This window comes from Anomalospiza imberbis, chromosome 18 (genome assembly GCF_031753505.1).
Source record: "Anomalospiza imberbis isolate Cuckoo-Finch-1a 21T00152 chromosome 18, ASM3175350v1, whole genome shotgun sequence".
Classification (NCBI taxonomy): Eukaryota; Metazoa; Chordata; class Aves; order Passeriformes; family Viduidae; genus Anomalospiza; species Anomalospiza imberbis.
Window position 1 is genome coordinate 11,722,781 of NC_089698.1, and position 26,593 is coordinate 11,749,373.

Here is a 26,593-nt window from a genome sequence, read left to right on the forward strand (position 1 = left end):
GAAGAGCAGTACAATGTTAGCATCCAACACAGGAATAATAATAAATTTATTACAGTAGAAACAAACAGATAATGCATTAGCTCATGTACAAAATACTGACAGCATTCTGCTGCCTCAGTCAGTGCTTACTGAGTACCCACATTTAAAAGCATCCTAAAACTGATGACACCACATGGATTTACAGAGGTCACAGCAATTTCTTGACACTACTGTAAGAGAGCCCAGCTACTCTTAAAGTTACTCTTTACTCTTTATTGTGTTTGCTGCACAATACAGAGAGAGATGGGGCAGGATATAATTGGAACATCTGATATTTGAAATTCTCCTGTATCAGGAACTTTAAAAGGAGCAACTTAGACACATGGGGAAATATGAGAAATGCATTAAATTAGTTACTTGTGGTAAATGTTTTCATTCAAAGTGCCAACACTAAGGCAGCTGATGACTGACTTGAGTGCCCATCACTGTTGAAGGCACAATGGATTAGTTGTCAGTTCTACTCCTGAGATGTTTTTTGCCTTTCTTGTTTAAACAAACTGATGTAGTATAGAAACATTTTCAGTGCACTGCACTAACTCCCACTGGAAGCCAGGTGCCTCACAAAGACTCTGAAAAGAAGAAATGTAGCTACAAACCTGCTGGACTGATTTGTGTCACTTGGCCTTCATACTGTTGGTTCCCCCCCATCTTTGTGTACACATTTACTGAATTTATAGAGGAAGTCAGTGTTCACATCAGTATCTCTTCTTTCTCATCACCCTTACTCTGCTGGAGTGAGAAACGTGGTCCATGCTAACCAAAAACCATTCGTACAAAGTTGCATTTAAAATAAGCTATAAAAGGTTTTATAAAATGAAACCTTTTTTGCTCTGTTTGGTTCCACATTCCCACCCCCAAGTATAATTATGCAGATTTATCTCAACTATCTGAGGGATGCCTTCCTTAAAAGGATGTAATTTATCCCATCTCTGGGCAAAGCTAATAGTCAAAAAGATTTCCTGCACCTACTGGCAAGTTTGCAAGCACATTTGAGTTGCAGCTCATTTATTTCTGGGGCAGTATTAGGTCACAAAACATACAGTGTGAAAGAAATACTGGCACTGAGCAGATTTTGAAGCAAATTAGGACATTTTTCCCTACCCCCTCTTATACCAGACTCCCTGATGGAAGTCCACAAATAATTTCTTCTCTAAGAAGACAATAAAAACTCATCCTAAATACAGTCTTGAGAACCATATATACACATTTTGTATATCTGAAAATGCTGGCAAAAGTCCACAGAGGCAGAAGATAGAAAGCATGACAGCTAAGTCTAACATCAGGCTCTCTACTGAACCTGACAACCTAGAAACAAAACAACATTAGGCTTCTTTCTTCTGAAGTAACCTCCCCAGACTGGTTTTCAGTGGCATGTGGAAGAGGCCAGCTGTTGAGAGTTTCTTTGTGGCTTCGTGATGCAGGAGCTGAGCTGTTATGCAGCAGAGAGACAGGCCTGACGAATGCTTTGTGCCCAGGTGTTCAAGAGAGCTGTGACTGAATGCTTGTCTGGGAGTTGCAATAGTTTTGAAGTCATGTATCTATACACTGACTGCAAAAAGGGATTGGCTGCTGGAGAAAAAACAGACAACAGATAAAGGAAATTGTCATAAAAATCATATTAAAAACACTAAAATTAAAGAGCAACATTAGGTGTTCACACTTCCCCACTACTGCCACAAGCACATGCCCAACAAATGTCATACCATACTGTCTGGGGTTCTTTATCCACAGAGGGCTCTGATCTGGATAGTCAGCTGGAACACTGAGCTGGAGTGGTGGGACATTTGGAAGATTCTTGTCATCTAAAAGGCAAACACACTTCCATCAGAGCAGAGCATTTCTTGCCAGACAGGAGACTTTTAGTGCATATTTGAGCTTGATTTCTGGCCTGTGAACCCCAAGGAGGAACCAGACTGCACATCTCCCCCTTTTCTTCTTACCTAGCTTGCATATGAGATGAACTGTGCCATTATTACTGCAGTGTGAAGGGTCCAGGTTCACCAGGAATTTAGGATTTAATCTTGCAACTTCTCCTTGTAGGACATTTGGGATGGTCTGTCTTTCATCCTCTTCATATTTCCGCTTCCGAGGGGAAGCAATGGGGGCCCTAAAACAGAGCCCACAAAAGGACTCGTTAAATATTTCACACATGAGAAACAAAAAGGTACAGGTCACCCCCATCCATAAAGCCATCTGTTGTTGTAGTGATTTCTGCAGAGGCATTTTTGATCGCACGAGGAGCCCTCTGGGCAGGCAGCAGCCCGTGGTACCTACGTGATGGGCTGCCCGTGGATCGCCGTCATCGCCGGCATGAACGTCCGGTACAGGGAATGGTTGAAGACTGGGGAGCGGATGTTGGCCAGAACAGCGTCCAAGAGGGGCTGACACAAGTACTGCTGCTTGGTAGGGGGCACTGGGGGAGGTGGTGGAGTAGGCTGAAACACAACAGAAGCCCCTTCTCCTTTAATCGTCACCAGAAAGAGAAATATCTACTGTTGAGTCTGAAAAATTTTACAGCAGTAAAATTCCAAGGCATGAAATGCAAATGATTCTCAAAACTGTGCATAGTAACATTAAGGGAGGAATAAAAAAAAAAAAACAAAACATAGTTTTGGTTTAGGAAGGCTGTCCTGAAATTAGCCACAGTCCAAAGAAAGAATTATTCAAGTCGTGGCACAGAGCACAAGGCATTGAAATTCAGTTACAAGATGCACACAGGTGACTTACATGAAGTAAATGCTTGCCCCATTTCTTCCTGTTTTCTTATTTTGTCCAACCTTACTTGAAGTTTTAACAGCATGAGGAGTAAAAACTGTAAAAATTATCCTGCCAAGTCTTAAGACCTTTTGGAATGAGTTGCTTATCTCTGCTGGCCCAAAGCATTACATACCACAGCCATATCATTTTTCAGCTTCTCCAGAGCAATTTCACATTTCTGCAGCGTCTTCAGGGGGCACCTGAGGAAGAGGAGAAATTTCATCCACATCACCCACCAAAGAGGCACCTCAGCTGAAGTGTTTCTGCTGTCTGAGCCCCAGAGACAGCCTCAGTGGCAACGGGGCTGGGGGCTAACAGCAGATTTCTGCAATAGCTGGGAAAACTGACAGGAAAAGTTACCGTTTTGAAGGGTCGGTCAGGATATCCAGGAGACTCTTCATTTTACTCAGGTCCTTCTTCCTGTCTGAAACAGCAAAAGAAACACAAACACTGAGTACAAGAAAAGCTTCCATTCTTGCAGACAGGAATACAGCACACTGTCAAAGATGAAAACATGAGCCAATACTAAAGAATTTAGCGTGGACTAAAGATCTTTCATCTAAATCCTAAGTATATCCAAAGCATGAACTCCACATGTTTCAAAACCATCAGAAATAAAAAAAAAAAAGATGAGAATTTAAGGATAAGGGTTTTGCCCATTCCTCACACTAAAGTCTTTAGTTAGAAGCAAGAAAGAATAGCTCTGACATTTTTAATCCCTGGAAGAGAAGTTACCACAAAAGACAAAGTATTGCTTTTTTCAGCAGATAAGGGAGCTGACAGATAAATGCATGGAATACAGGAAACCTCACCTTCATTTTTATCTATTTTATTGATCATCCTCCGGAGTGGCTCAATGTATTTGGATAGTTGTTTGAGTTTTTCCAGATACTGTTGCTCCTCTGACTGACCAGAACTGGCTGGACTCATGACAGAATTTGGATTTCCTGGCAAAAAGGAAGACTGCGTGTCACAGGGTGATAAAAGATACTGCAGAACATTATTCTCACATTTCAGAACCTTGATCTGAAATGTGGCACTCTCAGTGTAGCTTGTGTCAAATCCATAACTGGATACCCTCCACAGCTGAAGTTCTTGCCCAACCTCTAGTTTCTGTATGGAAATAACATGTTCTAGGGGCAGAACAGCAATTCCCACTTGATACATGTTTTTCTGCAAAGTTCCACATAGCCATTTTCTAGGTCTTTGTGTTGCCTTCACTCTGATGCTTTAAAAATGAAACAAACACAAAAAATTCACAGGAGTTTTTGGTAAGCAGGTCCTTTCCTATCTGCAAAGCACACAACAGTGGCATGAGAAGGAGCCAGTATGTGACCTCCATTTGTAGTTTCACAAACTGCTTATTCTGTCTGGGAGGGAAGTGCCAAGTGCCAGAGTGCAACTGGAAAGGTGTCCTGGAGCAAAGCAGCCTGCTGCCTGGGATTAACTGGTTTTGTCCTTTACAACTGCACAGTGTCACTAAGGGTCCCCTCCCGTCAGAACTAAGGAAGCATTATGCCTCTATAAACTTGCTCCATTAAATCTAGTATCATTCTTTTTTTCAAAGACTGGGGAAGTTACAAAAACCCATTAGATAGTTCAGTGATGCGAAAAGAGGGTTTTGATTTGGGAATCCAGGCAGTTGTGTTATGTGGTGTATGTGATGTGTTCACTACCTGCAATGCCAGGTGCTACATAGAGCTCTTGCAAGTTTACACTGTGCCAAAAATAACAGGTTTCCAGGGAAATATTACAGTTACCAAAACATAGCCCAACCCATGGTGTGCATGGTGTAGCTCTCAGATCATTTACCTGGAGTGTTTAAAGGACCTGGGGATGGGACACTAAAGTTCTGAGGTGTTCGTGCAGCTGCTGGGCTCTGTGATGGTTGTGGAGATGGACTGGGGAGAAAGCTGCTGGGTGATGGAGCAGGGCCAGAGCTGAAAAATAAGCATAAAATTAAACCTGCCAGAATCTGACAAGGAAGGATCATCAGCCTGTAAGCAGGTATGGTTTTAGTAAGCATCATCATGGCAGTCTGTAGTTCTGCCCTGGTGAGATTTCATACAGAGATTCTTTATGTAAAATGTGAGTTTTGGAGTGAACTCAACAGTCTCACCTGTGCTCCCAGTGGAGCTGGTATCAAAATTCATTCACTTCAGTGGAAACAGAGTGAGGTCACTGAATGCTTCTGGGAAGCTCACGCCTATGGCAGTAACAGAAGTGCTCAGAAGTTGCAGTGGGGCTCACCTGACATTTGAGTTTGGCTGAGAAGTTGGCTGGCCTGGCTGAGGAGATGGCTGGGGCTGTGGTGGTGGAGGCATGGACTGGGGTGTCTGAGCCTGCTGGACAGGAGATGGGGATGACATCATGGTGATATTGTTCTGGCTGACCTGCAGTGTGGGGAAAGGTACCATCAACAACAACAAGAGGGAGCAGAGCATGGGAACCTAACTAAAAGGCTTTACCTGTGGAGAGAAATGTATCCTCAGGCCTACAAGAAATGAAAGCATTAGTTTCCTTTCTCCCCCATAAGGACACTCCCACCTGTATCACTCTTGAAGCTCTCAGGGCAGTAAATCTCATCAACTTCAGTAGAAACGACCATTAAAACTGCACATAGCTTGAATTAATTGCATAATAATTATTTTTCACTGCCCAAACCATCATGTTGCAGTTAAAATGTCGGAAGTGCCATGTGAAAAACCTGTACTTTATTACAACTAAAGAAGAGCAGGAAGAAAAGACATTTCCCACTTGATAATTAAGAGTCAAACCCCCCTCCTTATTTAGACATTTTAGTTACAGTCTTCAAAGGTCTGTCAGACTCAGCTGCAGCTTCTCAACTGGTTTTCTTTAGGAAGAAGGAAGAAAAAAATTAGGTAAGCCAAATCACCAACATCTTGTTTAAATATTGAGTTCTGAAAAATTGGGTGGAGATAGAAACTCCAAACTGAACAGCTGGGTGGAAAAAAAATGAAGTAGCTTTCTGACCTTTGGAGAATGATGAGCTGTGCCTAAAGGACAAAAAGGCGAGTAAGAGCATTTCCAGAACAGCACCATTATTCTGTATACTCTACAGTGCCAGAGCCAGATGAACACTAAAATTTGAGCAACTTCTCACATTTGTTCTAGTACACAATTTTCCTCTTAATCACTTAAAACCAAACAAGAAAACCTGTGCAATGGCAGAGGCAGGGGATAGTAATGCAGCTACTGAGTGATGACATTTGTTTAAGGCACACGCAGAGAGTTCTTATGACTTGAGGCTGTAAATAAGTACATACAAAGATAAATGGAATTAGCCTGCAGAGGCAATAGATTGTGGCTCATGAACCCATGTGTCCATTCTGTACGTCACTGATTAGCATATTTGAATTAACAACTCTTTCCCTCAGTCTAAACCATTTTTAAGCAAAGGTTCCAGAAATCCACAAGTCCCAGGCACATCACAGGCACTGCAAATTGGTGTTGCCCTTCACTCTCTTGTTAAATATCCATCTAAATAACCCAGCTGTGTGCAGAGGACATGACATCTAGCACACTGAAAAGTACTGCATTGTCTACTTTTGCATGGACACACTGACTACAACAGGAAATGCTCTGCTTGGTACATCACACTGCAGCTATGCAAAAGGTCTTATTCCCCCCCAAAAAGGTACAAACAATCCCCCAGCTCAGTGCAAAACTACTATCTTGAAAATACTAGTTTATCACCCATTACAGAATAGTTCAAAGCCAAATGCAGCCTGACATACTAGGATTTTTTTTCAATCTTCAATAGCCCCAGTACCTTTGCAACCTCTCACACAAAGTTAATTCATGGAACAAGTGAGGCTGAAATGATAAATATCTTCCTTTTCTCCATAATCAACAACTACTGGGCTTCTGTTTTCCAAAGGAGGTGGATTCTTTAACAGCATATCTCTCCTCAACAGCTGGGAAAGCATTTCTGAGATTGAAAAGCACAGTTTGCCTCCTGCAGACACCATGTTTGGAAGGAACACTGCAAAGAGCATTCCCTGATCCTTCACAAGTCTATTTAATGTGCTGTTAGACAACAAGTGATTTAGAACTTACCCATATGGACACTGCACCCATTTTTCATCGAGTCAGACTAAACCACTTGGAGTGGTTCATCACTTCCTGAAAATCAGGCCCCTGTTAAGTGTCTCAAGTTGGTGACAAAAAAGGACTTCTGAACACTTAAATCCTTGTGTTTTGGGAAAGAAGGAGAAAGATTTCATTAGGTTTCCTGCCAGATTTAAGTTTCTGTGTGTAATTCAGCACCAAGGATATTATTTACAATTATTTACAAATGCTGCAGAAGAGTGAAGAAAAGGATATGCAGCATTTACTGTGCACATAAGCACTGGATGAACTGAATTCTTCTGCACTACCCCTCCTCATCCAAATACTGGCACAGGCAAACAGATTTCCTCCTTTCCAGGTTTGCTCCCTGCCACCTTCATTTCAGAACAGCAAAGGCCAATGCCTAATAGTAAGCAAAATGACGACATTTTCAAAAACATGCATTCAGAAGTGTGCAGTTCTGAACTTAGTGCCTTGGTTTTCTTTGACAGCACTTAATTTGTTCCATCATTTCAGAACAGGTTTAAAGATGATTTCAGATTTCTACATTGTTTGTAGGATAAAGATTAAGATTGTAACAATTTAATGAAATTTCAACTTCTAGGGAATGCTCTTTGCAGCTGACTCTGAGTAAAAAAAAGGCTTAAAAAATAAAGAAGAACAAATAAACACACTACAAAAATAGCTATGAACCCAAAAGACAAAAACACCCCTCCTCCAGAGCTTTAACTCCATTGAATTCATTCAGCTCCAGAGTTAAGCCATGGTTACTGATTTTTTGCATACCCTGCATCTTCAGCAGACACAAGGAAATCCAAGTAGATATTTTTTTCACTGAGGGATATGAATTTCTGCACATAAAAGCATGTCCGTGGACAGCTACAACAGCCCACTGAGCATGAATTTGCTCTGTGACTCTTCAGTGACCTGATCATGACACCATACTCTAATTTTCTGAAGTCTTGCCCAAAAACTACTTAGGCTTGCATGATAAAGTTGGCATTTACATCCACTAAAGCAAAGCTATTGTTAGTGTTCAGAGCACACTGTCCTGGAAGATAAACCCAGCTATGAGTTCTATCTTCATTTTGCTGAGTCTCAGGCACAGAACAGCACTCAGGAGATAAGGCTGGTAAGGGCTCTCTCAGCTCTAGCTCTCTTACAAATCAAAACACCAGGTGATTGTGAAATAAAACCTCATATCAGTAATTTTTTGTTTTGTTTGAAAAGACTGTAAGAAGTAAAAAGCCCCAGCCAAACAAATAAACTCACTGGAGAATCTAATGAGTATTGTGATACAAAAGGCCAGACTGTTTTGTCTTATGGGATAAAAATAAATAGCCACAAGGCATTGATATCATATCTGGTCCTTCTGTTGAAAAGCATTCTTCAGTGCAACACCAGGATTCTTTTCTAAAGAGAAAATACACCCTGAACTACCTATCACCACATCTAAATGGATTTTGATACTACAGTCAAGGACAAGACATGCCCTTAAATGGGTGATCAATAACCACAAATCTGCTGCAGCCCTTCACTCCTACTGTGAACAGCTGCAAGGGCTCTGATGACCAGGAGGTTATACCCAGCAGACAGTAGCAGCTCAGCATTTTGTAAAATTAAGAGATGTAAAGGACAACATTTCTAATTTCTAACCTACCTAGAACCCGAACAAAGTGTTTTGGCAGACAATACTAGAGATTCATGCTGGTCCAGAGCTGTCAATTATATGGCAGGTCAGACTGCCTTCAAAACCTGCTTCCAGCCACCAGTAAACCACGACTCGCTCACTCATCCCAGCACCTGCTTCAGAGCCATTTTCACTACAATCATTGCTCATGAAAAATTTCTCTTCTTCTTCTGCTTTGACCAGATGTTGTTCAGCCTCTCCATCACTTTCACAATCCCTGGCATGCTCCTGACAGCACTTCCTGATGAGCTGCTCAGTGGTGTCAGAAGGCACAGCTCCTCAGTAACAATGGCAGTGCTCAAAGACCACCCTATGGCACTGAATGCTCGAACTAGAAGCCTTTTGCTATGAGTCAAGTATTAAACAGAAGCAAAACTACTACTTAAATATCCATGGGAAAGCCTCAAATATTGTGGATATTTCAAATGGGAGATGATTATCTCAGTCAATATTAACTGCGACAGTGACCAAAGCACAAAGTAAATTCCCCTCTGACTCCACAGCTATGCTGGGCTTTGTGTCAGTCAACAGATACACACTGTCCTGGATTGAAATGACAACAGATGTGTTTGCCTAGGACTGCAGAATCTTTCTGGTCACTGCCACTACCTCTGCAAACTCCTGAGAAGAAATGAAGTGCTCTGACCTCATACATTTTCCAGCAAGAGCTGGATAGGAGCTGCCAGCCTGCCTGCACAGGATCTTCTCTGATGCAGGTACAAGTGGAGTCATTCTGGCAATTCCTCCTGCACAGCCATGAAAGAAAAGAACAGCTCAAATTTTTCTGGGTCCCTGATACCATGCCAAGAAGCTGCTCAAACTGGAACGAGCCAGGTTTACTAATAGCACAAGAAGCACCTATACAGAGCATGAACATATGCCAAGCAAGGTCCTGGACACAACTCAGCCAGGTACACTGCAGTGCTGACTTGCAACACTCAGAAATGCACACTCGTGGAGTGTGGACCTTTAATTTGAGTCTTGAATCAATTCTGAACAGGGCAAAGTTTCAAATGTTAAAATAAAGATCTCTCCCACTTTAAAAATGCTTTATTTGATATCCCAAGAAAACCTATTACTTAAAATGAACAGGGATCCATAAAAATCACAACCTAAACACACCAACACCCTGAGTATCAGCAGCAAGTTCATTGTTTGATGCACGAGTGAACAGTCCCCTGGCTGGAAAGGCAGCAGCAGGCAGTGAAGCTTTGCACAGTTGCTGACACAATGTGCTGTGACCCAGTAAATACCTGTGGCATTTGCTGTCCGCCCAAGGGCATGGAGCTCGGTGGTGTAGCAGGCACCGCGCTGGTGGGCGGGAACCGTGGTCTGATTTGCATCCCACCTCGGGCCATGGGTGCGGTGATCATCTTTGAGGACAGAGGGACAACAGACAAAAGTAATCGCAAAACAAGAAATGCAGTGCAGTGGCAGGATGAGAAGCACATGCAGCCTCCAGGAGCTGGGGAGGGGGAGCATGAAGGGAAGGTTAGTGAGCTTTTCTCTAAAGGCTAACCTAACCTGCTGGCTTGGAAATCCAACTCCTTTTTCTACACCTACCCATTTTCAGAGAGCACCTCATGAACTCCTGGTACCCTGACAGAGCCCGTACACAGCCTCAGATTTGTGGGTCGAGGGTTGACTATCCTGTCGTTTCCATGAAGGGCCTTTCCTAAATCTTTCCTGACATCTTGAAGTTCTGAAATTCTTGGAAATAAGGACTCAAAGACTGCTGTCAGGAGTGCTCCATCGAAGCAGCTCTGTAATGCCACGGGTTTCTGGTGTGCCTTTCCCCACTGTGGACTCCAAGGGTTTAGCGGTGCTGGCCATGCCCCTCTGTTCCAGGACATTCTGTCAGACAGTTCAACAGCAGCTGCCAGTGCACTGCTCCACAGCGAGCAAATCTCACACCAGCCGAACCTATGCCAGTATAACAACGCCAAAGACAACAAAAAGCACTTCCAGGTTTGAAAAAGCTATTTCCTTCCTTTTATAACCCACACAGTAAGTCAAGTATACTTTTTTAATTACCATCATTTGGACAAATACCTATTCCTCTACTACTAAGGTGTGCTAAATTTTTCTGAGTCCATGATCTTCCTCAAGCTTTTTGATTCTCCAGCTGTATGGAGTGAGCACACCCTAAAGTACAATCATTTAGGGTAAATTATAACAGTTAGCACTAGAATCAATTTTTATTTTAAAAAAGTATTAGGACTATGCTGCTCTGCAGTGTCTAAAAGTACCTTTCAGAACCATCAGCCTGCATGAGCCATGGAGATTTAATTTTTTATATCTGTATAGCCCTCTGCTACTTAAAATTTTATCTTACACCACATACTGAGAATTTACAACAAATACAGCATATATTTGAGGCAGTATTCAGGTAGCTTTGGTAGATTTATTTATCAGTAAAAGAGCTTCTGTTTGGGACTTCAAAGATCTACAGTAAAGTTCTCTGGGCTACCTTTTTTTCCTGGCTTACATGTTATCAAGGAACCTACACAATCCTAACTAACCTAAGAGATGATGTAGTCTCCTTCCTGTAAATGGTTTGGGGCACTCCTGCTGGGTGTTTATGTAAATGGACTGAAGCAGCCAGCAACACATCTCTAGAAAGTCAAAGAATGCATGTGCTTACAATTGTTAAAAATAAATAAAATTAAATACAACATAGCAAGACTGAAAAAAGGAAAGCAATAACTGATAAAGAAAATAGTGTCAAATTCAGCACAGCTGTTAGTTCACAACATCAGAGCAATGCAGTCCCTTTCCATCCAGGCAAAGAGGGATGGTCAGAGACAGGATTTCAAAAGGGGAACAAAGGGGAGTGCCTCAGACATCACACACACATGCACACGTGCACACACAGCATGCAGCAGCTGCCAGAGCAAACACAACAACCCAGCACTGCCACAGAGCACAGGTGGATGCCACGGAGTGCAGTGAAGAGCTACAGTATCAACATGAGAGCTGGTGAAGCAACACAACCCTAACAAAACCAAAAAAAAGGGGAAATTGCTGGGGTGGGAGGGGAATATCCTCTCAGGCACAATCACCCCATCTTAGACCCGCGTGAATGCACACAGATCTCTGGAGCTCTGGAATCCCAGGCACGTTAAGGTGACCCACGTATCCCATCTTGGCCATGTTTCTGAAGCCACACCACCAAAATGTGAAGATTTAATTACTTCCACTGAGGCAAAGGAAATTAGAAGAATATCCACAGGTTAGGTATCTGGCAAACCACTGAACACCAGCATGACAAACTCCAATTCAAAGGCTTTCAGGTGTTTGTAGTATTGTGGTTGGTCAAACCAGTGCTCAAGCTTACAATTTGGGGTTAGGGTTTTTTGTATTTTTTTTTAAATGTGTGCTTTGGAAAGGAAAAATATATATATGCCATCAATTCCACTCTCTTAACAAAAGCAATCTATTTTGCCCCATTCTGCAGCTCATTTATATTTACAAAACCCATGATTCTTTGATAAAGGAGTCAGGAAAGGGGGTTCCAAAGCAATATGTCCATAAAGGAGTTACTCTTCTCATAAAATAAGAAGACAACCAGAAATGTTTAAGTACTTTTGAGACAGATTTTAACTGAACACATATCTTCCTCCACAAGTGAAACTGATTCTTATGAGGTAAAATTCCCGACCCTGTAAACTGAGATAAATCAGAAAGCAACAAGATCTCCCTCTAAAGTAAACTACAAACCCCATTATTTGATAAAAATGAAGTGGAATAGAACAAATAGAATCCAGAACCTGTAGCTTTCTTTTAAACATTCAGCATTCCATGAATACACAGCTTCTGGTGAGCACATGTACATACACTGCCACTGCACTGAAGGCAGCTCAGGGTTTCAATCAGCACCAGCCACTCTGCATTCTGAGCACCTGAAGGAACTGCCCCAGAACACTGACTTCACTTCACTCATACTTAACTGCAGTTGATTACAGATCTTCTTCCTTGGTGCTGCAAGCATTTTGTGTAGGTCTCTGGCTGCTAGGACACTACTGCTGGGAGCTTCCCTGTGAGTTACATGCTCACAAGGACTGGAGCAGGGTAACATTGACCTGTGTGGTGTCTTTATAACTCCAGAGAAGAACTTCTCACGTGAATCCATGTTTAAACCCGGAACTGCTTTTCCTTTTATGAAGGAAGGATTTACAGAAACTTTATGGAAGAGGAAAAATGCAGACATAGCAAGCAAAATTCCCAGTTTGAAAGCCCTTAAAGATTAAGTTTAAATGTAACAAGCAAAGATTAGGGTAGGGTTTGTTTATAAAAAAAGCTTCCCTGAACCAAATAAAGAAATCAAGGCAGATTTATTAAAAATGCTGATGCTACTGAAAAATGTACTAAATAGAAAGCAAAAATCTAAAGAGATTTCTTATAAAGTAAAGAAAATCCTTACACACTCTTAACACTGAAGCTGCATTGTAATATTATATACAGCCACAATCTTAAACCTATGATATACAGAAAATATTTAGACAATTACAAGAAACCCACTTAGTTATTGGACTTCATAGTGGTAGGTGAATTTTAGTGGACTCATCTTGCACTGGCATGAACATCAGTGGAGTAAGGCCCAAGTGTGGACTATTCCAAACTCCACATGTGCTAGATAAAGAGCAATCCCCACACAGGAGAGGATAAAGCTGCAATACAAAACTGGCTGTCAACCATGTTATCTCCCAAAGCTTTTCAAATGCACTGTGCTGTTAAGCCACTGGCACATGAAGTCACTAAAGGGGCAAGAATTAAGCTGACTCTACATAAACACAATCCAGCTGCTTCAGAGTTGAAAAGAGCACCACTAAAGTTAGTAACAAGAAAAAAAGTCAGTGTCTCCTTCCAGCCAGCCTAAGTCCCTGCAGCTCCCACCTGGAAATTATTTAAGAAACAAACAAGTTTTAATTCACATTTCAAGTGTAGGAAGAGAATTCTGCATTGTTGCCAGCACTGTCCTAACTGTACTTACCACTGCCCAGCTTTTACATCCTGTGTTACATTGACACAAGCCAAAGGAGCCATTCAGAAACAGAACTTGGCCACACCAACAAGGATGAGGCCAGCTGAGTTACCGTGGTACAAGACTCTATCCCTGACACAAGTCTGGGACACGCACACTGGAGAAGCAATTGCTATCACAGTCCACATAAAAAGCTTCTTACTAATCTATGAAATTACTTGTGCACTGAATGGAAAATGGTGCTTGAAAAACATGGAATGTCTGGGTATACAAAAAGAATTCTGCCACTGGTCCTAGTCAGCCTCATTTCATCTGTCTGCCTCTCTATTCATCTACAGAGTGGTGATATTTGTACTTACCCATGTCTGTAAAATGCCTCAATATGAAACACTACACAGGTAAGCCACAAAAGACTTCCATATTCTTGTGGAAAATGGGATAAGAGGTTCAGCTCAAGCCATTCCCCATTTTTTCCCCATGTCTCCTTCACACCAGACACACATCAAGAAACAACCACTGGGGCTGCAGGTGTATTGCAGGATAAAAACTACCATGTCAGACAACAAGCTTTCACCCAGCACTTTTCTTTTTTTAATGTAACTCTGCACTTGTGACACACGCCATTTGTTCTTCACAATTCACATCCAGAACAAGAGCATCTAGATCTACTGCCCATTTCACTCAGAAGAAGAATGAAAGATGAAAGGACTGAAAGGGGAGTGCAGAGAGTAGTTTTCATCATCTATACTATTTTTTTATAGTCAATACATGAAGATGGAAGGTAAATCACATGTGATTAAAGATAGCAGGCAAAGATTCACAGTACAGAAATCAGTTTACACAACAAAGCAGTCACCTAGGAGAGTTTAATGAAAGAAGAGGTGACAAACTCCAGGTACCAACAGTCAGACTTGTAGTGTGCCCACAGGAGACCATCTTACTCATGTGCATTCCTGTGTCAGTACAGGCAACACTCGTACCTACTTGGGACAGAGAGCATGCACAGAGAGGTTGGCAATGAAATCCTGCCTCTGACTCCAGGCAAAGGAGAAACAGCAGAGAAGACCATATCCCCTTTATACAGGGGAAGACCAGTGTCAGACCCTCACCAGGAACCACCAGAAACCCAACTCCATGCTCATCTCTAGCATGCACTTGCCACAGGCCTGTGACACTGGCCCCTGGGCCCTTACCTGCCCTGAAGCTCCCATCTGAGCAGCTTGGGCCTGAGCTGCTTGCACTGCTGCTGCTGCTGCCTGCTGCTGCTGGACCAGCTGAGCTCTTACCTAGAGCAGGAGAACAAAACCCAAAGTAAACACACATACCCGAGTAGGGTACGACACTCCTGTTTCAACAGCATTGACTATGCTCATTAAAAGGGGCATGGAGACAAGACCAGCCTCACCAACTAAAATGTTGGTTTTTCTTTTTTGTGAAAACAAGTTCCCATGTTTAAAACATTTAGAATAGTTTTCCCACAGACTGTACACCCAATTCAACAACTTCTTGCACTTCTTACCTCTACTATCAGGTCTTATATATAAAAATAATAGCACTTAAATTTTTGGCAAGCCTACCAATGACCAGCATTTCAAATGTTTAGAAATTCATTACATCTGTCAGTGTGACAATTATGACATTTAACCACTCCTAGCTCAGCTGGTAGGAGCATAAAGCAGAGGTATCAACTCATCCATTTCTGAAGTGTGGCTGACACTCCTCCCCAGTAAGGTCCAAAGAAAAACAGGTCTGAGCTTTGGCTCAACAGTAACCTATGCAGCCCAGATGAAAATTACTCTAACACTTCAAAAAGCTGCACCATTAAGAGGATGACCCAGCAAGAGATTCAGCAGAGTAGAACTATTGTCCTGCCCACCTTCTCTTCAAGGCAGGAACAACCAGCACATTAAACTGTGACCAAAACCTCCCAACATGGCAGCAGAAGCACAGCCAGCATGGCAGAGAGCTAACACTGGCTGCACTCTAGAACACTTCAAAGCACTTGCTCATGTTCTAGAAAAGCTAACTGCTTGGAGGTTAATTTTTCTTTAACCAGACTGTGTTTCTTTTTCTTTTTTTCACTTGTCCATTCAAGAATGAGACAAGATACTATTTTTTAAATATCAGCTGCATCAACGGTTTTCACGGATTTCCAGAACTCTTAAGTACAAAACTGTTCTCTACTGGCAGGCCCAGATAAAAACCTTTAAACACTCTGTACTCATAACTTACTAATTGCAGAGCTCTTAAAAAGTTATGGTTTTCCTACTTGATTATTAGCAAAAGTCAGATATGTTTTATTTCTCTAGATGGATGTAACAAATCAACAATCAGCTGGTCACTAGCCCTTACCTGCATAGCTTTTAACTGCTGTGGTGTGAGAGTGACAGGCATAACCTGACTGGGAATTTGTCCTGAGATTGCCTGAGGTTGAGATACCATGGGCTGGGGCTGAGGCTGGGACTGTGGTGGAAGTTGAGACTGCTGTGCCTGAGCAACCTGTTGTTGTTGTTGTTGCTGCTGCTGCTGTTGCTGCTGTTGCTGCTGCTGCATCTGCTGCATCTGCTGCTGCATGACTTGTTGAGGTGGCTGCTGCTGTATCTGTTGTTGTGGTATCTGCTGCTGCTGTTGCTGCTGCTGCTGTTGCTGCTGTGCCTGCATGACCTGTGCTGCCTGCAGCTGCTGCATTTGAGCAATCCGCTGCAGTTGCTGCTGCTGCTGTTGCTGCTGCATCTGAAAAGAAGGAAAAGCCGGGATGTTAAAGCTTCCAGCAATGCAACAGCAGATTACTTTTATAGCATAAACCAAAAGTAAACAGAATCCTAATACCTCAGATTGGTGTTTTAAGCCCAAAGGGAAGGCCTAACCTTTTTATCCACTCATCCCTCATATATCTCAACCTTAAATGGTTAAATAGCCTGTATTTCCACATAACAAGCTTTCCCATAACTTTTAAAACCAAAGGTGAAGTCCATCAGCTTCTCCTGTACAAATGGGCTCAGATACAGATACAGTAATCACCCCTTACCAGAAACTGCACAATCACCCCTTACCAAAAACTGTGACAGCTGAAGTTTCCTCCCTTGCTTTTGTACCTAAGGATATTACATATATATATATATATATACATGTGTATATATACACACATTTTTACAGTGGCAACACATTAATCACACAATGACAAAACAGCCACTATTGCTAAAGTAGTTCAAGGCCTACTCGTTCCCAATTTCTGTCAGAATGAAAGACTATCCTGACACTTATAAAAACAAACTGACAAAGATTTTAATTCCCCATTGCTATGACAAAAGAAAGCAACAAAACATCTGTAAAGCCTTTCCTCTCGCATGTAATATACTGCTGACAATTAACTGGCCAATCTAACCTGAAGCCCTACCCTAAAGTGGAAATGTGTTAGTAATAGGCAGAGCTGATACTTCCACACAAGCCAAGCCTCACCAGATAAGGAACTGACTGTCATAGGTTACAATGCAAGATGTAAGCAAATGTATGTATTCTATTACCACCTGTTAAAACCAGATAGAGCATTACTCTTTATCTCCCCCACAGCCAATCCTCCCTCCAGGAGATCTCTGCTGTTCATGGCCAGTGAGTGTCCCTGCATGGCTGAGAAAATTCCCTCATCCATGGGGAGAGGCTCTGCCCAGGGGAGGAGCCAAGCATTCCTACCTGGATACAATCTGAGGTTTTGGGACACCACAGCAGCCTTTGCCCACTGCATTCCCAGAGGAGCAGCTTTCTTCCCCACTGCATTCCCAGAGGGAGCCCAGGCCCATCTCCAGCAGCCCTGGAGCTTCAGAGGAAAACTCCACCCTTGTCCAGGATCCCTGCTCCAGCAGAAGCACAGCTGGCACTGCAGGAGGGCTGAGCCACCATGGGATGGGACTGCTGCCACCTCCCTGACCCACAGGGTGCCAGGCCTGTTCTGACTCTGTCAGTGGTTTTGTACAACTGCATTTTATTTTAATTTTCCCATTAAATTGTAGTTCTGACTTGGGATCTCCCACTGGTTTGCTTTCAAAGCAGCACACTGATCACATTTGCCATCGTAGCTGTTTGTAATCACCTGCTGTTGGTTTTGCTGCTGCTGCATCTGCAGTTTCAGCATGTGCTGCTGCTGCTGCTGGACAGCCTGCAACTGCTGCTGCTGCTGTTGCTGCTGCTGCGCCACCGCAGCGGCCGCCGCCTGCTGCTGCTGCACCTGGAACTGCTGCTGCATGGCTGACTGCTGGGCCTGGAACTGCTGCTGCTGCTGCAGGGCCACCTGCTGCTGCTGGAATTGCTGCTGCTGCTGCTGTTGCTGCTGAGCTATCTGCTGAAGCTGAAGCTGGGCTGAAGAGAAGATAGACTGTACTTAAAACATGATACCCAAATAACGTGAGATTAATTAATGTCCTTCCTTAGCAGTATATACTTTTGCTTCCCCAAATGGATGGGGCACATTAACAGCAGAATTAATTATACTTTGTATTACCAACTTGTAATTCACTCCTCCTCCACTGAGAGTAAGTAAAGAGAGTGAAAATGTGCAGGAAGAAATGTGCACTGAGGTCACCAGCAGGAAACACTGTGCCATGGAAAACATAGGGAAACTGTACCAAAACAATGCTCTGAAGCTGACACGATGAAAGAAGAATTAGCTCATACAACAGCTACACTGTGTTGGCCATACTAAGGAAGACATTTATCCAATTAGGTAGCAGTACTTGAAATCAGTTCTTTCCCCAGTTCACTTGACTGATTTAGCCAGAAGTATGACATCTCTTCAGCACCTTTTCCCTGGAGAAAGGCCTTGTTACTGAAAAGCTGATCTAACAACTTCAGTGGTTGAAATAAACCGAGCACTTACTCTGCTGAGTAGCTGTAGAGACACCAGGCATCCCATGAGGGGCCATTGCTGAGGTTCCAGGAGGCTGCTGCTGCCCTGGGAGACTCATCTGCTGTGCCATTGGACCAAGGCCTGTCATGCCACTCATTGGTGCCCCCTGAGCTCGGGAAGCCATGCCCATGCCAGGCGCCCCTGCTGCGGGACCCCCAGTCAGATTCTGCAGGGCATTCATTGGATCTGCAAAGAAAACAGACACTGATATGCAGCCAGCCATGCACCTGCTTTTCCAGAACCCCCTGCTCTGCATCATTCACTCTCTGATCTGGCAACTTCAGGCCATGACTAGATCCAATACCCTGACAAACTCAGACTCACTGCCCTGCCTGTGAGGCTCCTGGCACATCTCTGCCTCTCTGTAAAGAGAGAGAGATGATTTAAAGCGCTCCACTGTCGTGAAGCTCCACACAGATTTTAAATACATCAAAGAAAAGGAACTTATTAGCCATCTCCAGTTTTATACACAAGTCAAAACAAGCTGCCAACAAAACTCCATGAGGATATAAAGCTTTTAACATCAAAAACCAAGAGAGTCCCACTGTGGATCTTCCTCCTCAAGTCAGAGAAGCAATGCTCAGACCAGAGGATGTACTTTGCTATACAGTTCCCCCTCTAACATCACTGTTATTATGCACTGAATTAATTTCATGCCTTTCAAGACAGTTTTCACAATCCGAATCCTGGGCACACAGAAAACTGAAGTTAAAGAGAAAAAGGCACTTCAAGAGGTCAAAACACAACACGGGGTGCAGAAGCAATATTAACCAGGTACAGAACACACACCACCTCTTTCTTAGGAATACTTATAAAATAATTTCCAGCAGACCAGACTGCATGTCAATCAATCACAGACTGCATATTTGCCCTACAGAGGGATAAAACCACTGGACCATACCAAGTCCCTAACATCCACTGCATTGAGAATTAGCACAGAGGCAGAAGCCAGGATCAGATCTAAGCTCACCAAACGGCCCCACAGGTATTTCTGCCTCTGGTGCAACACCTGGGGAGCCACAGCAGCCAGGAACCTGGGCTGCTCACCAGGAGATTATTTTAATCAGTCTTGTGCTTTCATGAACCTTCTTGCTGTGAGCTGACAAAAGTACAAACAGGGGAACAAATAAGTCTGGTGTGTTACACCCAAAGCACTGGCCAAGCCTGTCACCCTCATCACTGAACAACTCCAAGACTGTCAAGCTTCCCTTCCTTTACCCCAGCACCATTTACTGTCCCAGCTAGGGAATACACAGATGCTTTATTCCTACTAACCACAGCCCTGATGTCTAAGCTGTTCTATTTAGAAAAGGAGAGTACAGGGAAGGAAGAAAACAACAACAAAAAAGGAACTCTTACCACTGACTGAGGCTTGAGATTTCTTATTGTCTGCAAAGAAAAAATGATTAATCATCTTTGTTAATATTGTCACATTGACCTTCTGGATATTCTCTCTACAATAAATATATTCGCATCATAGTTTTTAAAATAAATTTTAAAAACACACTATCTACTGTAGCTCTAATAAAATACATTAACCTAAGCCAATTTGGTAATCAGAATGCTATATAGAAATGGAAGGAAAGCAAAGATACAGAAAAAAAATAAGAAGGAGGAAAAGTAGCAAGTTTAAATAATTTCTCAAATACTTTTCAATTACAGATGATGTGTAAAATAAATAGTATTTATAAATTAGGCATGCATACTACAGGAAGATTTTTAAAGCAACTTTTTAAGTATCACATGCAGAATCACACACAGAAGCCCTAAAATTTACTCTTTTTTTTTTCTTTTACGATGATTCAATGAGAAAACACAACTGAGAAGAAAATAAAACCAAAACTAAAAAATTACTTACGAATATCTCGGAAATGGATAATAAGCCTGGCCACAAGAGAAAGATACTCCTCCTAGAGGTGAAAAATGAGTATTTTAGCAAAAGAAATGAAAACAGAATGACCATTACTTTCTGGGTCTTCAGTATTCTTCCTCAACATACTGGGTTTTACTCTACAATGTGTGTGGGCTTTTCGGAGCAGTTCACTTCCAAGAACAGCCTGTTTATGAACCAGGAATATTTTCACTAATACGTCATTGGGGCTGATGGTACAAGAACGCCAAGAAACCACAAAATTCACAGGAAAGAACCTCCCTGACAGCCACACTAACAGGACCACAAAATGCAAATGTTATAAACCAACATACACTTTCTACTTCTTATCCACTGTAATTCCTTTTTTGTAAGGACAGAACCTGCTTACTTTGCACACTGAATTATTTAAATCCTTGAATTATGCCACATTTGTACTACAGTAACTATTTTTAAAGGTAAATTCATATTACAAACACAAGTAAATTACTAACTTGGAAAACTAACATGACAGAAATGTCAGAAGTGAAAAGCTAAATATTCCTTAAAACATTTTCTTAGTGTGCTTCATGATTTGTAGGAAGTTGCAGAGGGCTGAGACAAGCCTTCCTGCCCGTGAAGCAACCCAGCAGGGAGGATGCCAACAGTGGGTGCAGATTTGTGACATCAGCATTGTAACATTTTCACCAAGACAGGTTCTATTTCAAACATGGCTCATTTGGAGACAGCAACAGTATCCCGTTTCTCATAACACAGCTCCAGGGAAGAAGTTTATGATTTGATAAGAGTGCAGAACTGTACATTACAGCCAGACTTTCACAGAGACCACAGCTCTTCCCTTGGGGTTACTCTTGACAGATCCTCTTCATTGATATTCTAGGTTTTCCTGACCACCAAACTGGAATGGTGCTACACTGCAGATAAAGGAAATTCCATGCAATTCACTACACACAGACATTCAGGTAAGAAAAGTGTGGTTCCATATGTGCATGAAACACTGCAGCATCAGCAAAGCTGTCTTGCACTAAGGCCAGTTTGATGCATCTGTTGGATGCAGAACTCCTCACTTCCCCTCAAGGTAAAAGAAGCAGCACATATAAATCAAAATTTCAAATAAATCTGTATTCTTAAGTGCACTGGCTTTGCTATTTCTGCAATTCATTACAAACTTCTTTTGACACCCAATAACTTCAGGAAGCAAATAGAGATTTACCCTGGTTTTGGCCTTCATAAACACATGGCTCTCCATATCTTTGCTAGATTTGTTATGGGCAACACCAGCTTTCCTCATGGCTTCATCACTGAAAAAAAAAAAAAAAAGAGGAAATAAACAAGGCTGGATTTTAATTGAGGGTATTAAAAATACTTCCTGTAGTTAGGTCTGTGAAACAGCTTTTTACCCCTCTCTCATTTATAGATTAAAAACAAACAAAAAACCCAAATATCCACCACAAAAAACCCCAAACCAAATCACCACCACATATTACTTAAAAGTGCCACCCTATAAAGTTTCTTCCAATAATGGAGAAAAAAGCCAACTAATTTCTAAAAGGCAACACAAATATTCTTTGCAGAAACTCAAGACCAACTGCTAAACAAGTAATTATTTTACTGCCTGATGTATTATTTTGACAAAATACCAGGACTTATTTATTTGAGAAAAACTGAATGACAGGATTAATGTAATCCACGTTTGGCAAACAATGAGATTGAAATTCCTAGCATCAGGATTTTCCAAAAGAATTCTCTAAACATAAGGTGAAAGAATAAAACAATAGGTTGCCCAAAGGCACAGAGGCTGAACCAGTGAGTGAGGACAATGAGTGGGAGCGAGGATTAGGGACAGGAGGGCAGAGGTGCAGCCATGGGCAGGGTGGGAGGGGACATGAGTGGAAAAGAAGGGGCATTCTCAGTACATCAAAGAGCAGCAACCAATTCAACTATGGAACATGCAAAGAAAGACATCCTAAAACAAGTTCAGCCAGGTGAAGCCCTGTTCCGATCCTCTAGGCACTGTCATTCTCAGAAACTTCCCTGCAAAACCTGTTTTTTTTTAAAGCAGCCTGGCAGTTACAGTTTAAATTCCACAAACAAGTGATCAGGGAATACTTTCACTTCGTAATTAATATATCAGAAAGTTATTTCTTGGTGACTGCCTCGCACGAGCAGCTACCCTACACTGAATGCACATCAGGGCAGTGAACCCTGGAAGTTTCAGCCACTACGAAGAGACACTACTGGTTTATTTCCCCTGAATTTCTACGACCTCCCATGCAGCAGCAATGGTGCTTGCACAAGAAGCAAAGGGGTTCAGCTTTCTGAATTAACTCAGTGACAGTCTCAGAAGAGAAGAGCAGATGCTACAGCCTCAAAATGCAGGAGCTTAGGCTGCCACAACTCGCAGCCTTACCTACAAACCAGCAGCTCACAGCTGAACTGCTGCAGTTTTTAACACAGAACAGGGGAACACTGGACCTGCTGGCAGCCTCTCGTGGGCCACCAAAGCAATGCTGCTTATACGTGAAGCTTACTTAAACTCAAGCAGAAACTGAACATAATGCAGAGTAACTATTCCTCCATGGGCAAACAAGCCTTGAAGTGAACTGCTCATAAAGCAGCTCTGCTGTGGAGGAAGAAGCTATATCCAGTTCTGCTTTTTTTTCACACTTTCCTTTTTGGAAAGGCTGTCTCTAATTCCACACTACTCTGAATCCTCCTTAACATTCCAGTCCCAGTACAATGACAATGCTTTTCTTGTTGAGGGCACTGAAAACCGAGCAGACAACAAGAGAAGACAAAGATTGCACAGAGGAAAGTAAAGAAAGTAACATGTAAGGAGCACTTAGGGGATGTGATAGAGACAGTAATCAACGTGGTATCAGGAACTTGAAAAAAATCCACAGCAAAGAAATTATCTGCTTTTATATGGATCATTTCCTCTTGACATCACAGAACTTGAAAGATGCATTATTGTGACTACATCTGCATTACTGGAAATGCCACTCCAAGCTCTCCACATCCTATCTGTTAACACTCCAATAAAGGTTTAGACTGGGAAGAAACAAGAACACACAATTTGTTCCTTGTTCACATATTTAACTGCAATCAACATAAAAATAGTTACATTAAAAGACTAGGGCAGTCAGCTAAAAGAGTCATAGCTTTAGCACAGAGCACATTCCTCGCAGAACACCCAACTCTGCAAAACTTTAGGAACTAGATGGTACCAACAATTCAACCTCCATGTGCCTTGTAAGCACTCAGTAAATGTATCATCAGTAAAAGTGTAGATGTGCACTAAAAATCTGCCTTTCTGATTTCATGCAGAGCACTCAGAGTTGTGGTTTCACGAGAAGCAGCGTTCAGCACCAGCACCAGCTTCTGGAATTCCCCCTTCACGCTCAAGAAGCTTCTTTCCAGCCCAAATATGTGCAACCTCTCACTCAGGCTAGCTGGTCTAACAGAAAATTCTTGCAGAACATGTTCTTCCAAACTGCCCCAGCTCCCTACCCAGTCCACACCGTGACCGTGTGGATCAGTTGTTGCAGTGAAACACCAGGACAAGGAGCTTCAGGGCCAGCACCTCCCAAAGTCAGGGACCATCACGCCAGCTGAGCTGCATCTCAGCACAATTCCCTTCTCCCACAGCCTCCAAGCAGCTCAGGGCAGGAACCAGACAGAGCCAGAGGCTGAGTTTACAGCCCAGATCAGACCTGTCCTTCAGGCAATACCAACATCTAAAACCATGTTAAGGAAAGGCCTTTAGAAGGGAGACTCCCAAGGCTCCAGTGTCTACTGGAGCTATGTAAGGGCCAGAATAAAGTGGTGCCCTGCAAGCAAAATTATTTATCCACACTCCTACATCATTGCTGACTCCTGGAACACCATGGGAGAAGCCAAAGCTGCTCCTCAGCCTCAGTCATTGGAGCTCAGGCTTCCTCAGTCTTGCTCCAAGTACGGAAGTTCTGCTCAGGCCTGCAGTCCCACAGCACCTCGGACTGGACTCAGGACATCCAAAGCACGACTCTCCCAAATGTCCACATCCAAACCTTGCACATGGAGCACTGAGACATTCCTCAGGACACCCCCTGCCCACACTGAAATGGTCACTCACACAACATCACTCCTGAAACACAAAGCCCAGAAAACTTCAATTCTGTGTTGTAATGAAAACCCAAGTATGGGAATGCAACAAGTGGAGACACCAATATCCAGCAGCTCCAAAGAGGCATTCAAAATGAGTTATGTGAATGGTTTCATGCTTTTAATGTTCAAGGCCAAGTGTTAGCATTTACCTTGACAAGTATCACCTCTTGGTTGCAGGATGAACTGGAAGATACACAAACATTTAAGACTGCATTTCCCTAACTGCTCAGAACAACCTTCCCACAGATTAGAAAAACCTTCAGGTGATTCACCACATACTTAATTTCCTCCATCTTCCACCTGCTATGTCAGCCTCTAATGACAAAGCTGGGAGCTTCTGGAAAGAAATAGGAACTTGTTGCATAGAGAGCTCCAGTTTTTTTAGCAAGTAAATTGCTTTTATTAATCATTCAACAAACTCTACTTCTGCCTAGCTTCATCTAATTCCAAGTGCCACATGGAGCCAGGCCAGGCTGGGTTTGGATATCTAACACACAATAATTGCTTAAAAAGGTCTGCTGCAGTCACTGTAACAACTCATCCCAGTCATCCCAGTAACAGTTTTGCTTGCTTTTTAAACAAGGCCATGAATACAAATATCTGATCCACCCTGTAAAACTGGAAGTGACAAAAAATGACTGTCACTACATCTGTAACAAAAAGCACAGAAAACATACAGAGACATCTGTGCACTTGTGTAAAAGAAAATAAATAGAGGGCATGTATTAAAAGTTTAGCATTACTGTCATCTCTCCATTTGGCATTAACCTGAAAGATGTTTTGGTCAGTAGTAGTAACTTTTTTATCCCTTGTTGTACACTTCCACTGAAACATTTTTGAGCATTGTTAGCTGCTTAGAGAAAACACATTACAGTCTGCAGGGCAAATACAAACTCAGCGTTTGATTGTGTTAGGTTTGCATGTGCTTACTCACGTTTATTTCCTCCAAGCAACACAGCGTTCAAGGCCACTCTTGTTTGCTTGTTTTGACAAAGGAGTAGAACAGGAGAGGAAGTAAGGGATTAATCTAACAGGATTAATGACTTTACAGAAAGTTCAGAAAGTGAAACATCCGTTGTGAGCACCAAGGAAGTCTGTGTGCCTCTGACAGACAAACACCATCATGCTTCTCCAAGGAATACTGCAACAGTTTAATTCTGGAACAGCACCCTAATTGTAGCAAACCCACAAACACTCACATTACTCATATGTCACAAAAAACCAGCCCAGTTTTAGGTACTGATTGTTAAAATCAAGCTTTCCAAGTACACATGAATTAGCACTCCAACGTTATTTTAGGAAGAACGAACAGTGCTTTCACTTCTGTGCTCAGCACCTTGCATAGGGTAGAAGAGCCTTCCAAAACCAGAAAAAGCCTGCAGGGCAGCAAAGTAATTCAAGGAAAGCAATTGTTTCACACAGGAGAACTGAAAAGCCAACAAGCTGAACTTCACATTAAACCACCAGCATTTTATTTCATGATTGCCCAAAACAGTCAGACACAAGCCCTTAACAGTGATTTTCATAGGGCTGAATATGCCAAATTTCCAACATCATGGACACTGGCACAATCACAGCCCTAAACCAGATGGTGTCAAGCGGGGTGGGCAATCGGTATTGCTGGGGAAAGGGAAAGTGAAAGACAAGGAGGATCGGAAAAATTAAGTCAAAGCCCAGTCCCGGTTAGCCCCGCACAGGGTCTGGGCCAATCCTGGCAACGAGGCGCCCTCAGGAGAGGAAACACCGGCCCTCCCTTAGGCGAGGAAACACCGGGAAGCTGGAAGCCAGGCAGCCAGGGGAGGGCCGGAAAGCCCTGCAGAGGAGCGGCCGCGGGCGGGACGCGGCCCCGGGGGCGGCCCCGGGGGCGGCAGGAGCCGAGGCCCGCGCGCGGCCTACCCAGCACCGGGCCCGCGGCCGTCACTCACATCTGGCTGACGAGCTTCTGGCGGAAGTTGGTGCTGCGCCAGTCAGTCTCGGGCCCGGTCACGTCCATGGCTGCCCCCGGGAGCGCGTCCCGCCGCCGCCGCCGCCTCCCGCCGCTGCCCTGGGCCTCCGCCGCGGAACCGCCGCGCCGCCGCTTCCGGCGCGCGAGGGATCGCGGGAAATGGAGTCCCG

General features: G+C 43.0%; 1 protein-coding gene across 3 annotated transcripts; it reads right to left on the minus strand.

Moving 5' to 3' along the window:
• Positions 1 to 27: 27 nt before the first annotated feature.
• MED15 (mediator complex subunit 15) lies at positions 28 to 26,560 on the minus strand. Of its 3 annotated transcripts, none has more exons than XM_068209105.1 (18): positions 26,404 to 26,560; positions 21,546 to 21,633; positions 20,321 to 20,372; positions 19,822 to 19,851; positions 18,433 to 18,648; positions 17,650 to 17,915; positions 15,915 to 16,295; positions 14,756 to 14,848; positions 9,832 to 9,951; positions 5,047 to 5,189; positions 4,609 to 4,736; positions 3,609 to 3,743; positions 3,157 to 3,220; positions 2,930 to 2,996; positions 2,314 to 2,474; positions 1,980 to 2,146; positions 1,743 to 1,841; positions 28 to 1,605 (listed from the first exon to the last, which is right to left on the minus strand). In XM_068209105.1, exons 1-18 carry the CDS (start codon positions 26,469 to 26,471, stop codon positions 1,472 to 1,474), a joined length of 2,412 nt encoding a protein of 803 aa, XP_068065206.1. In that variant the 5' UTR covers positions 26,472 to 26,560; the 3' UTR covers positions 28 to 1,471. The 3 variants fall into 3 exon arrangements, with proteins under 3 accessions (XP_068065206.1, XP_068065205.1, XP_068065207.1); XM_068209104.1 differs by having other exon boundaries at positions 28 to 1,608; XM_068209106.1 differs by lacking the exon at positions 9,832 to 9,951 and having other exon boundaries at positions 28 to 1,608.
• Positions 26,561 to 26,593: the final 33 nt, after the last annotated feature.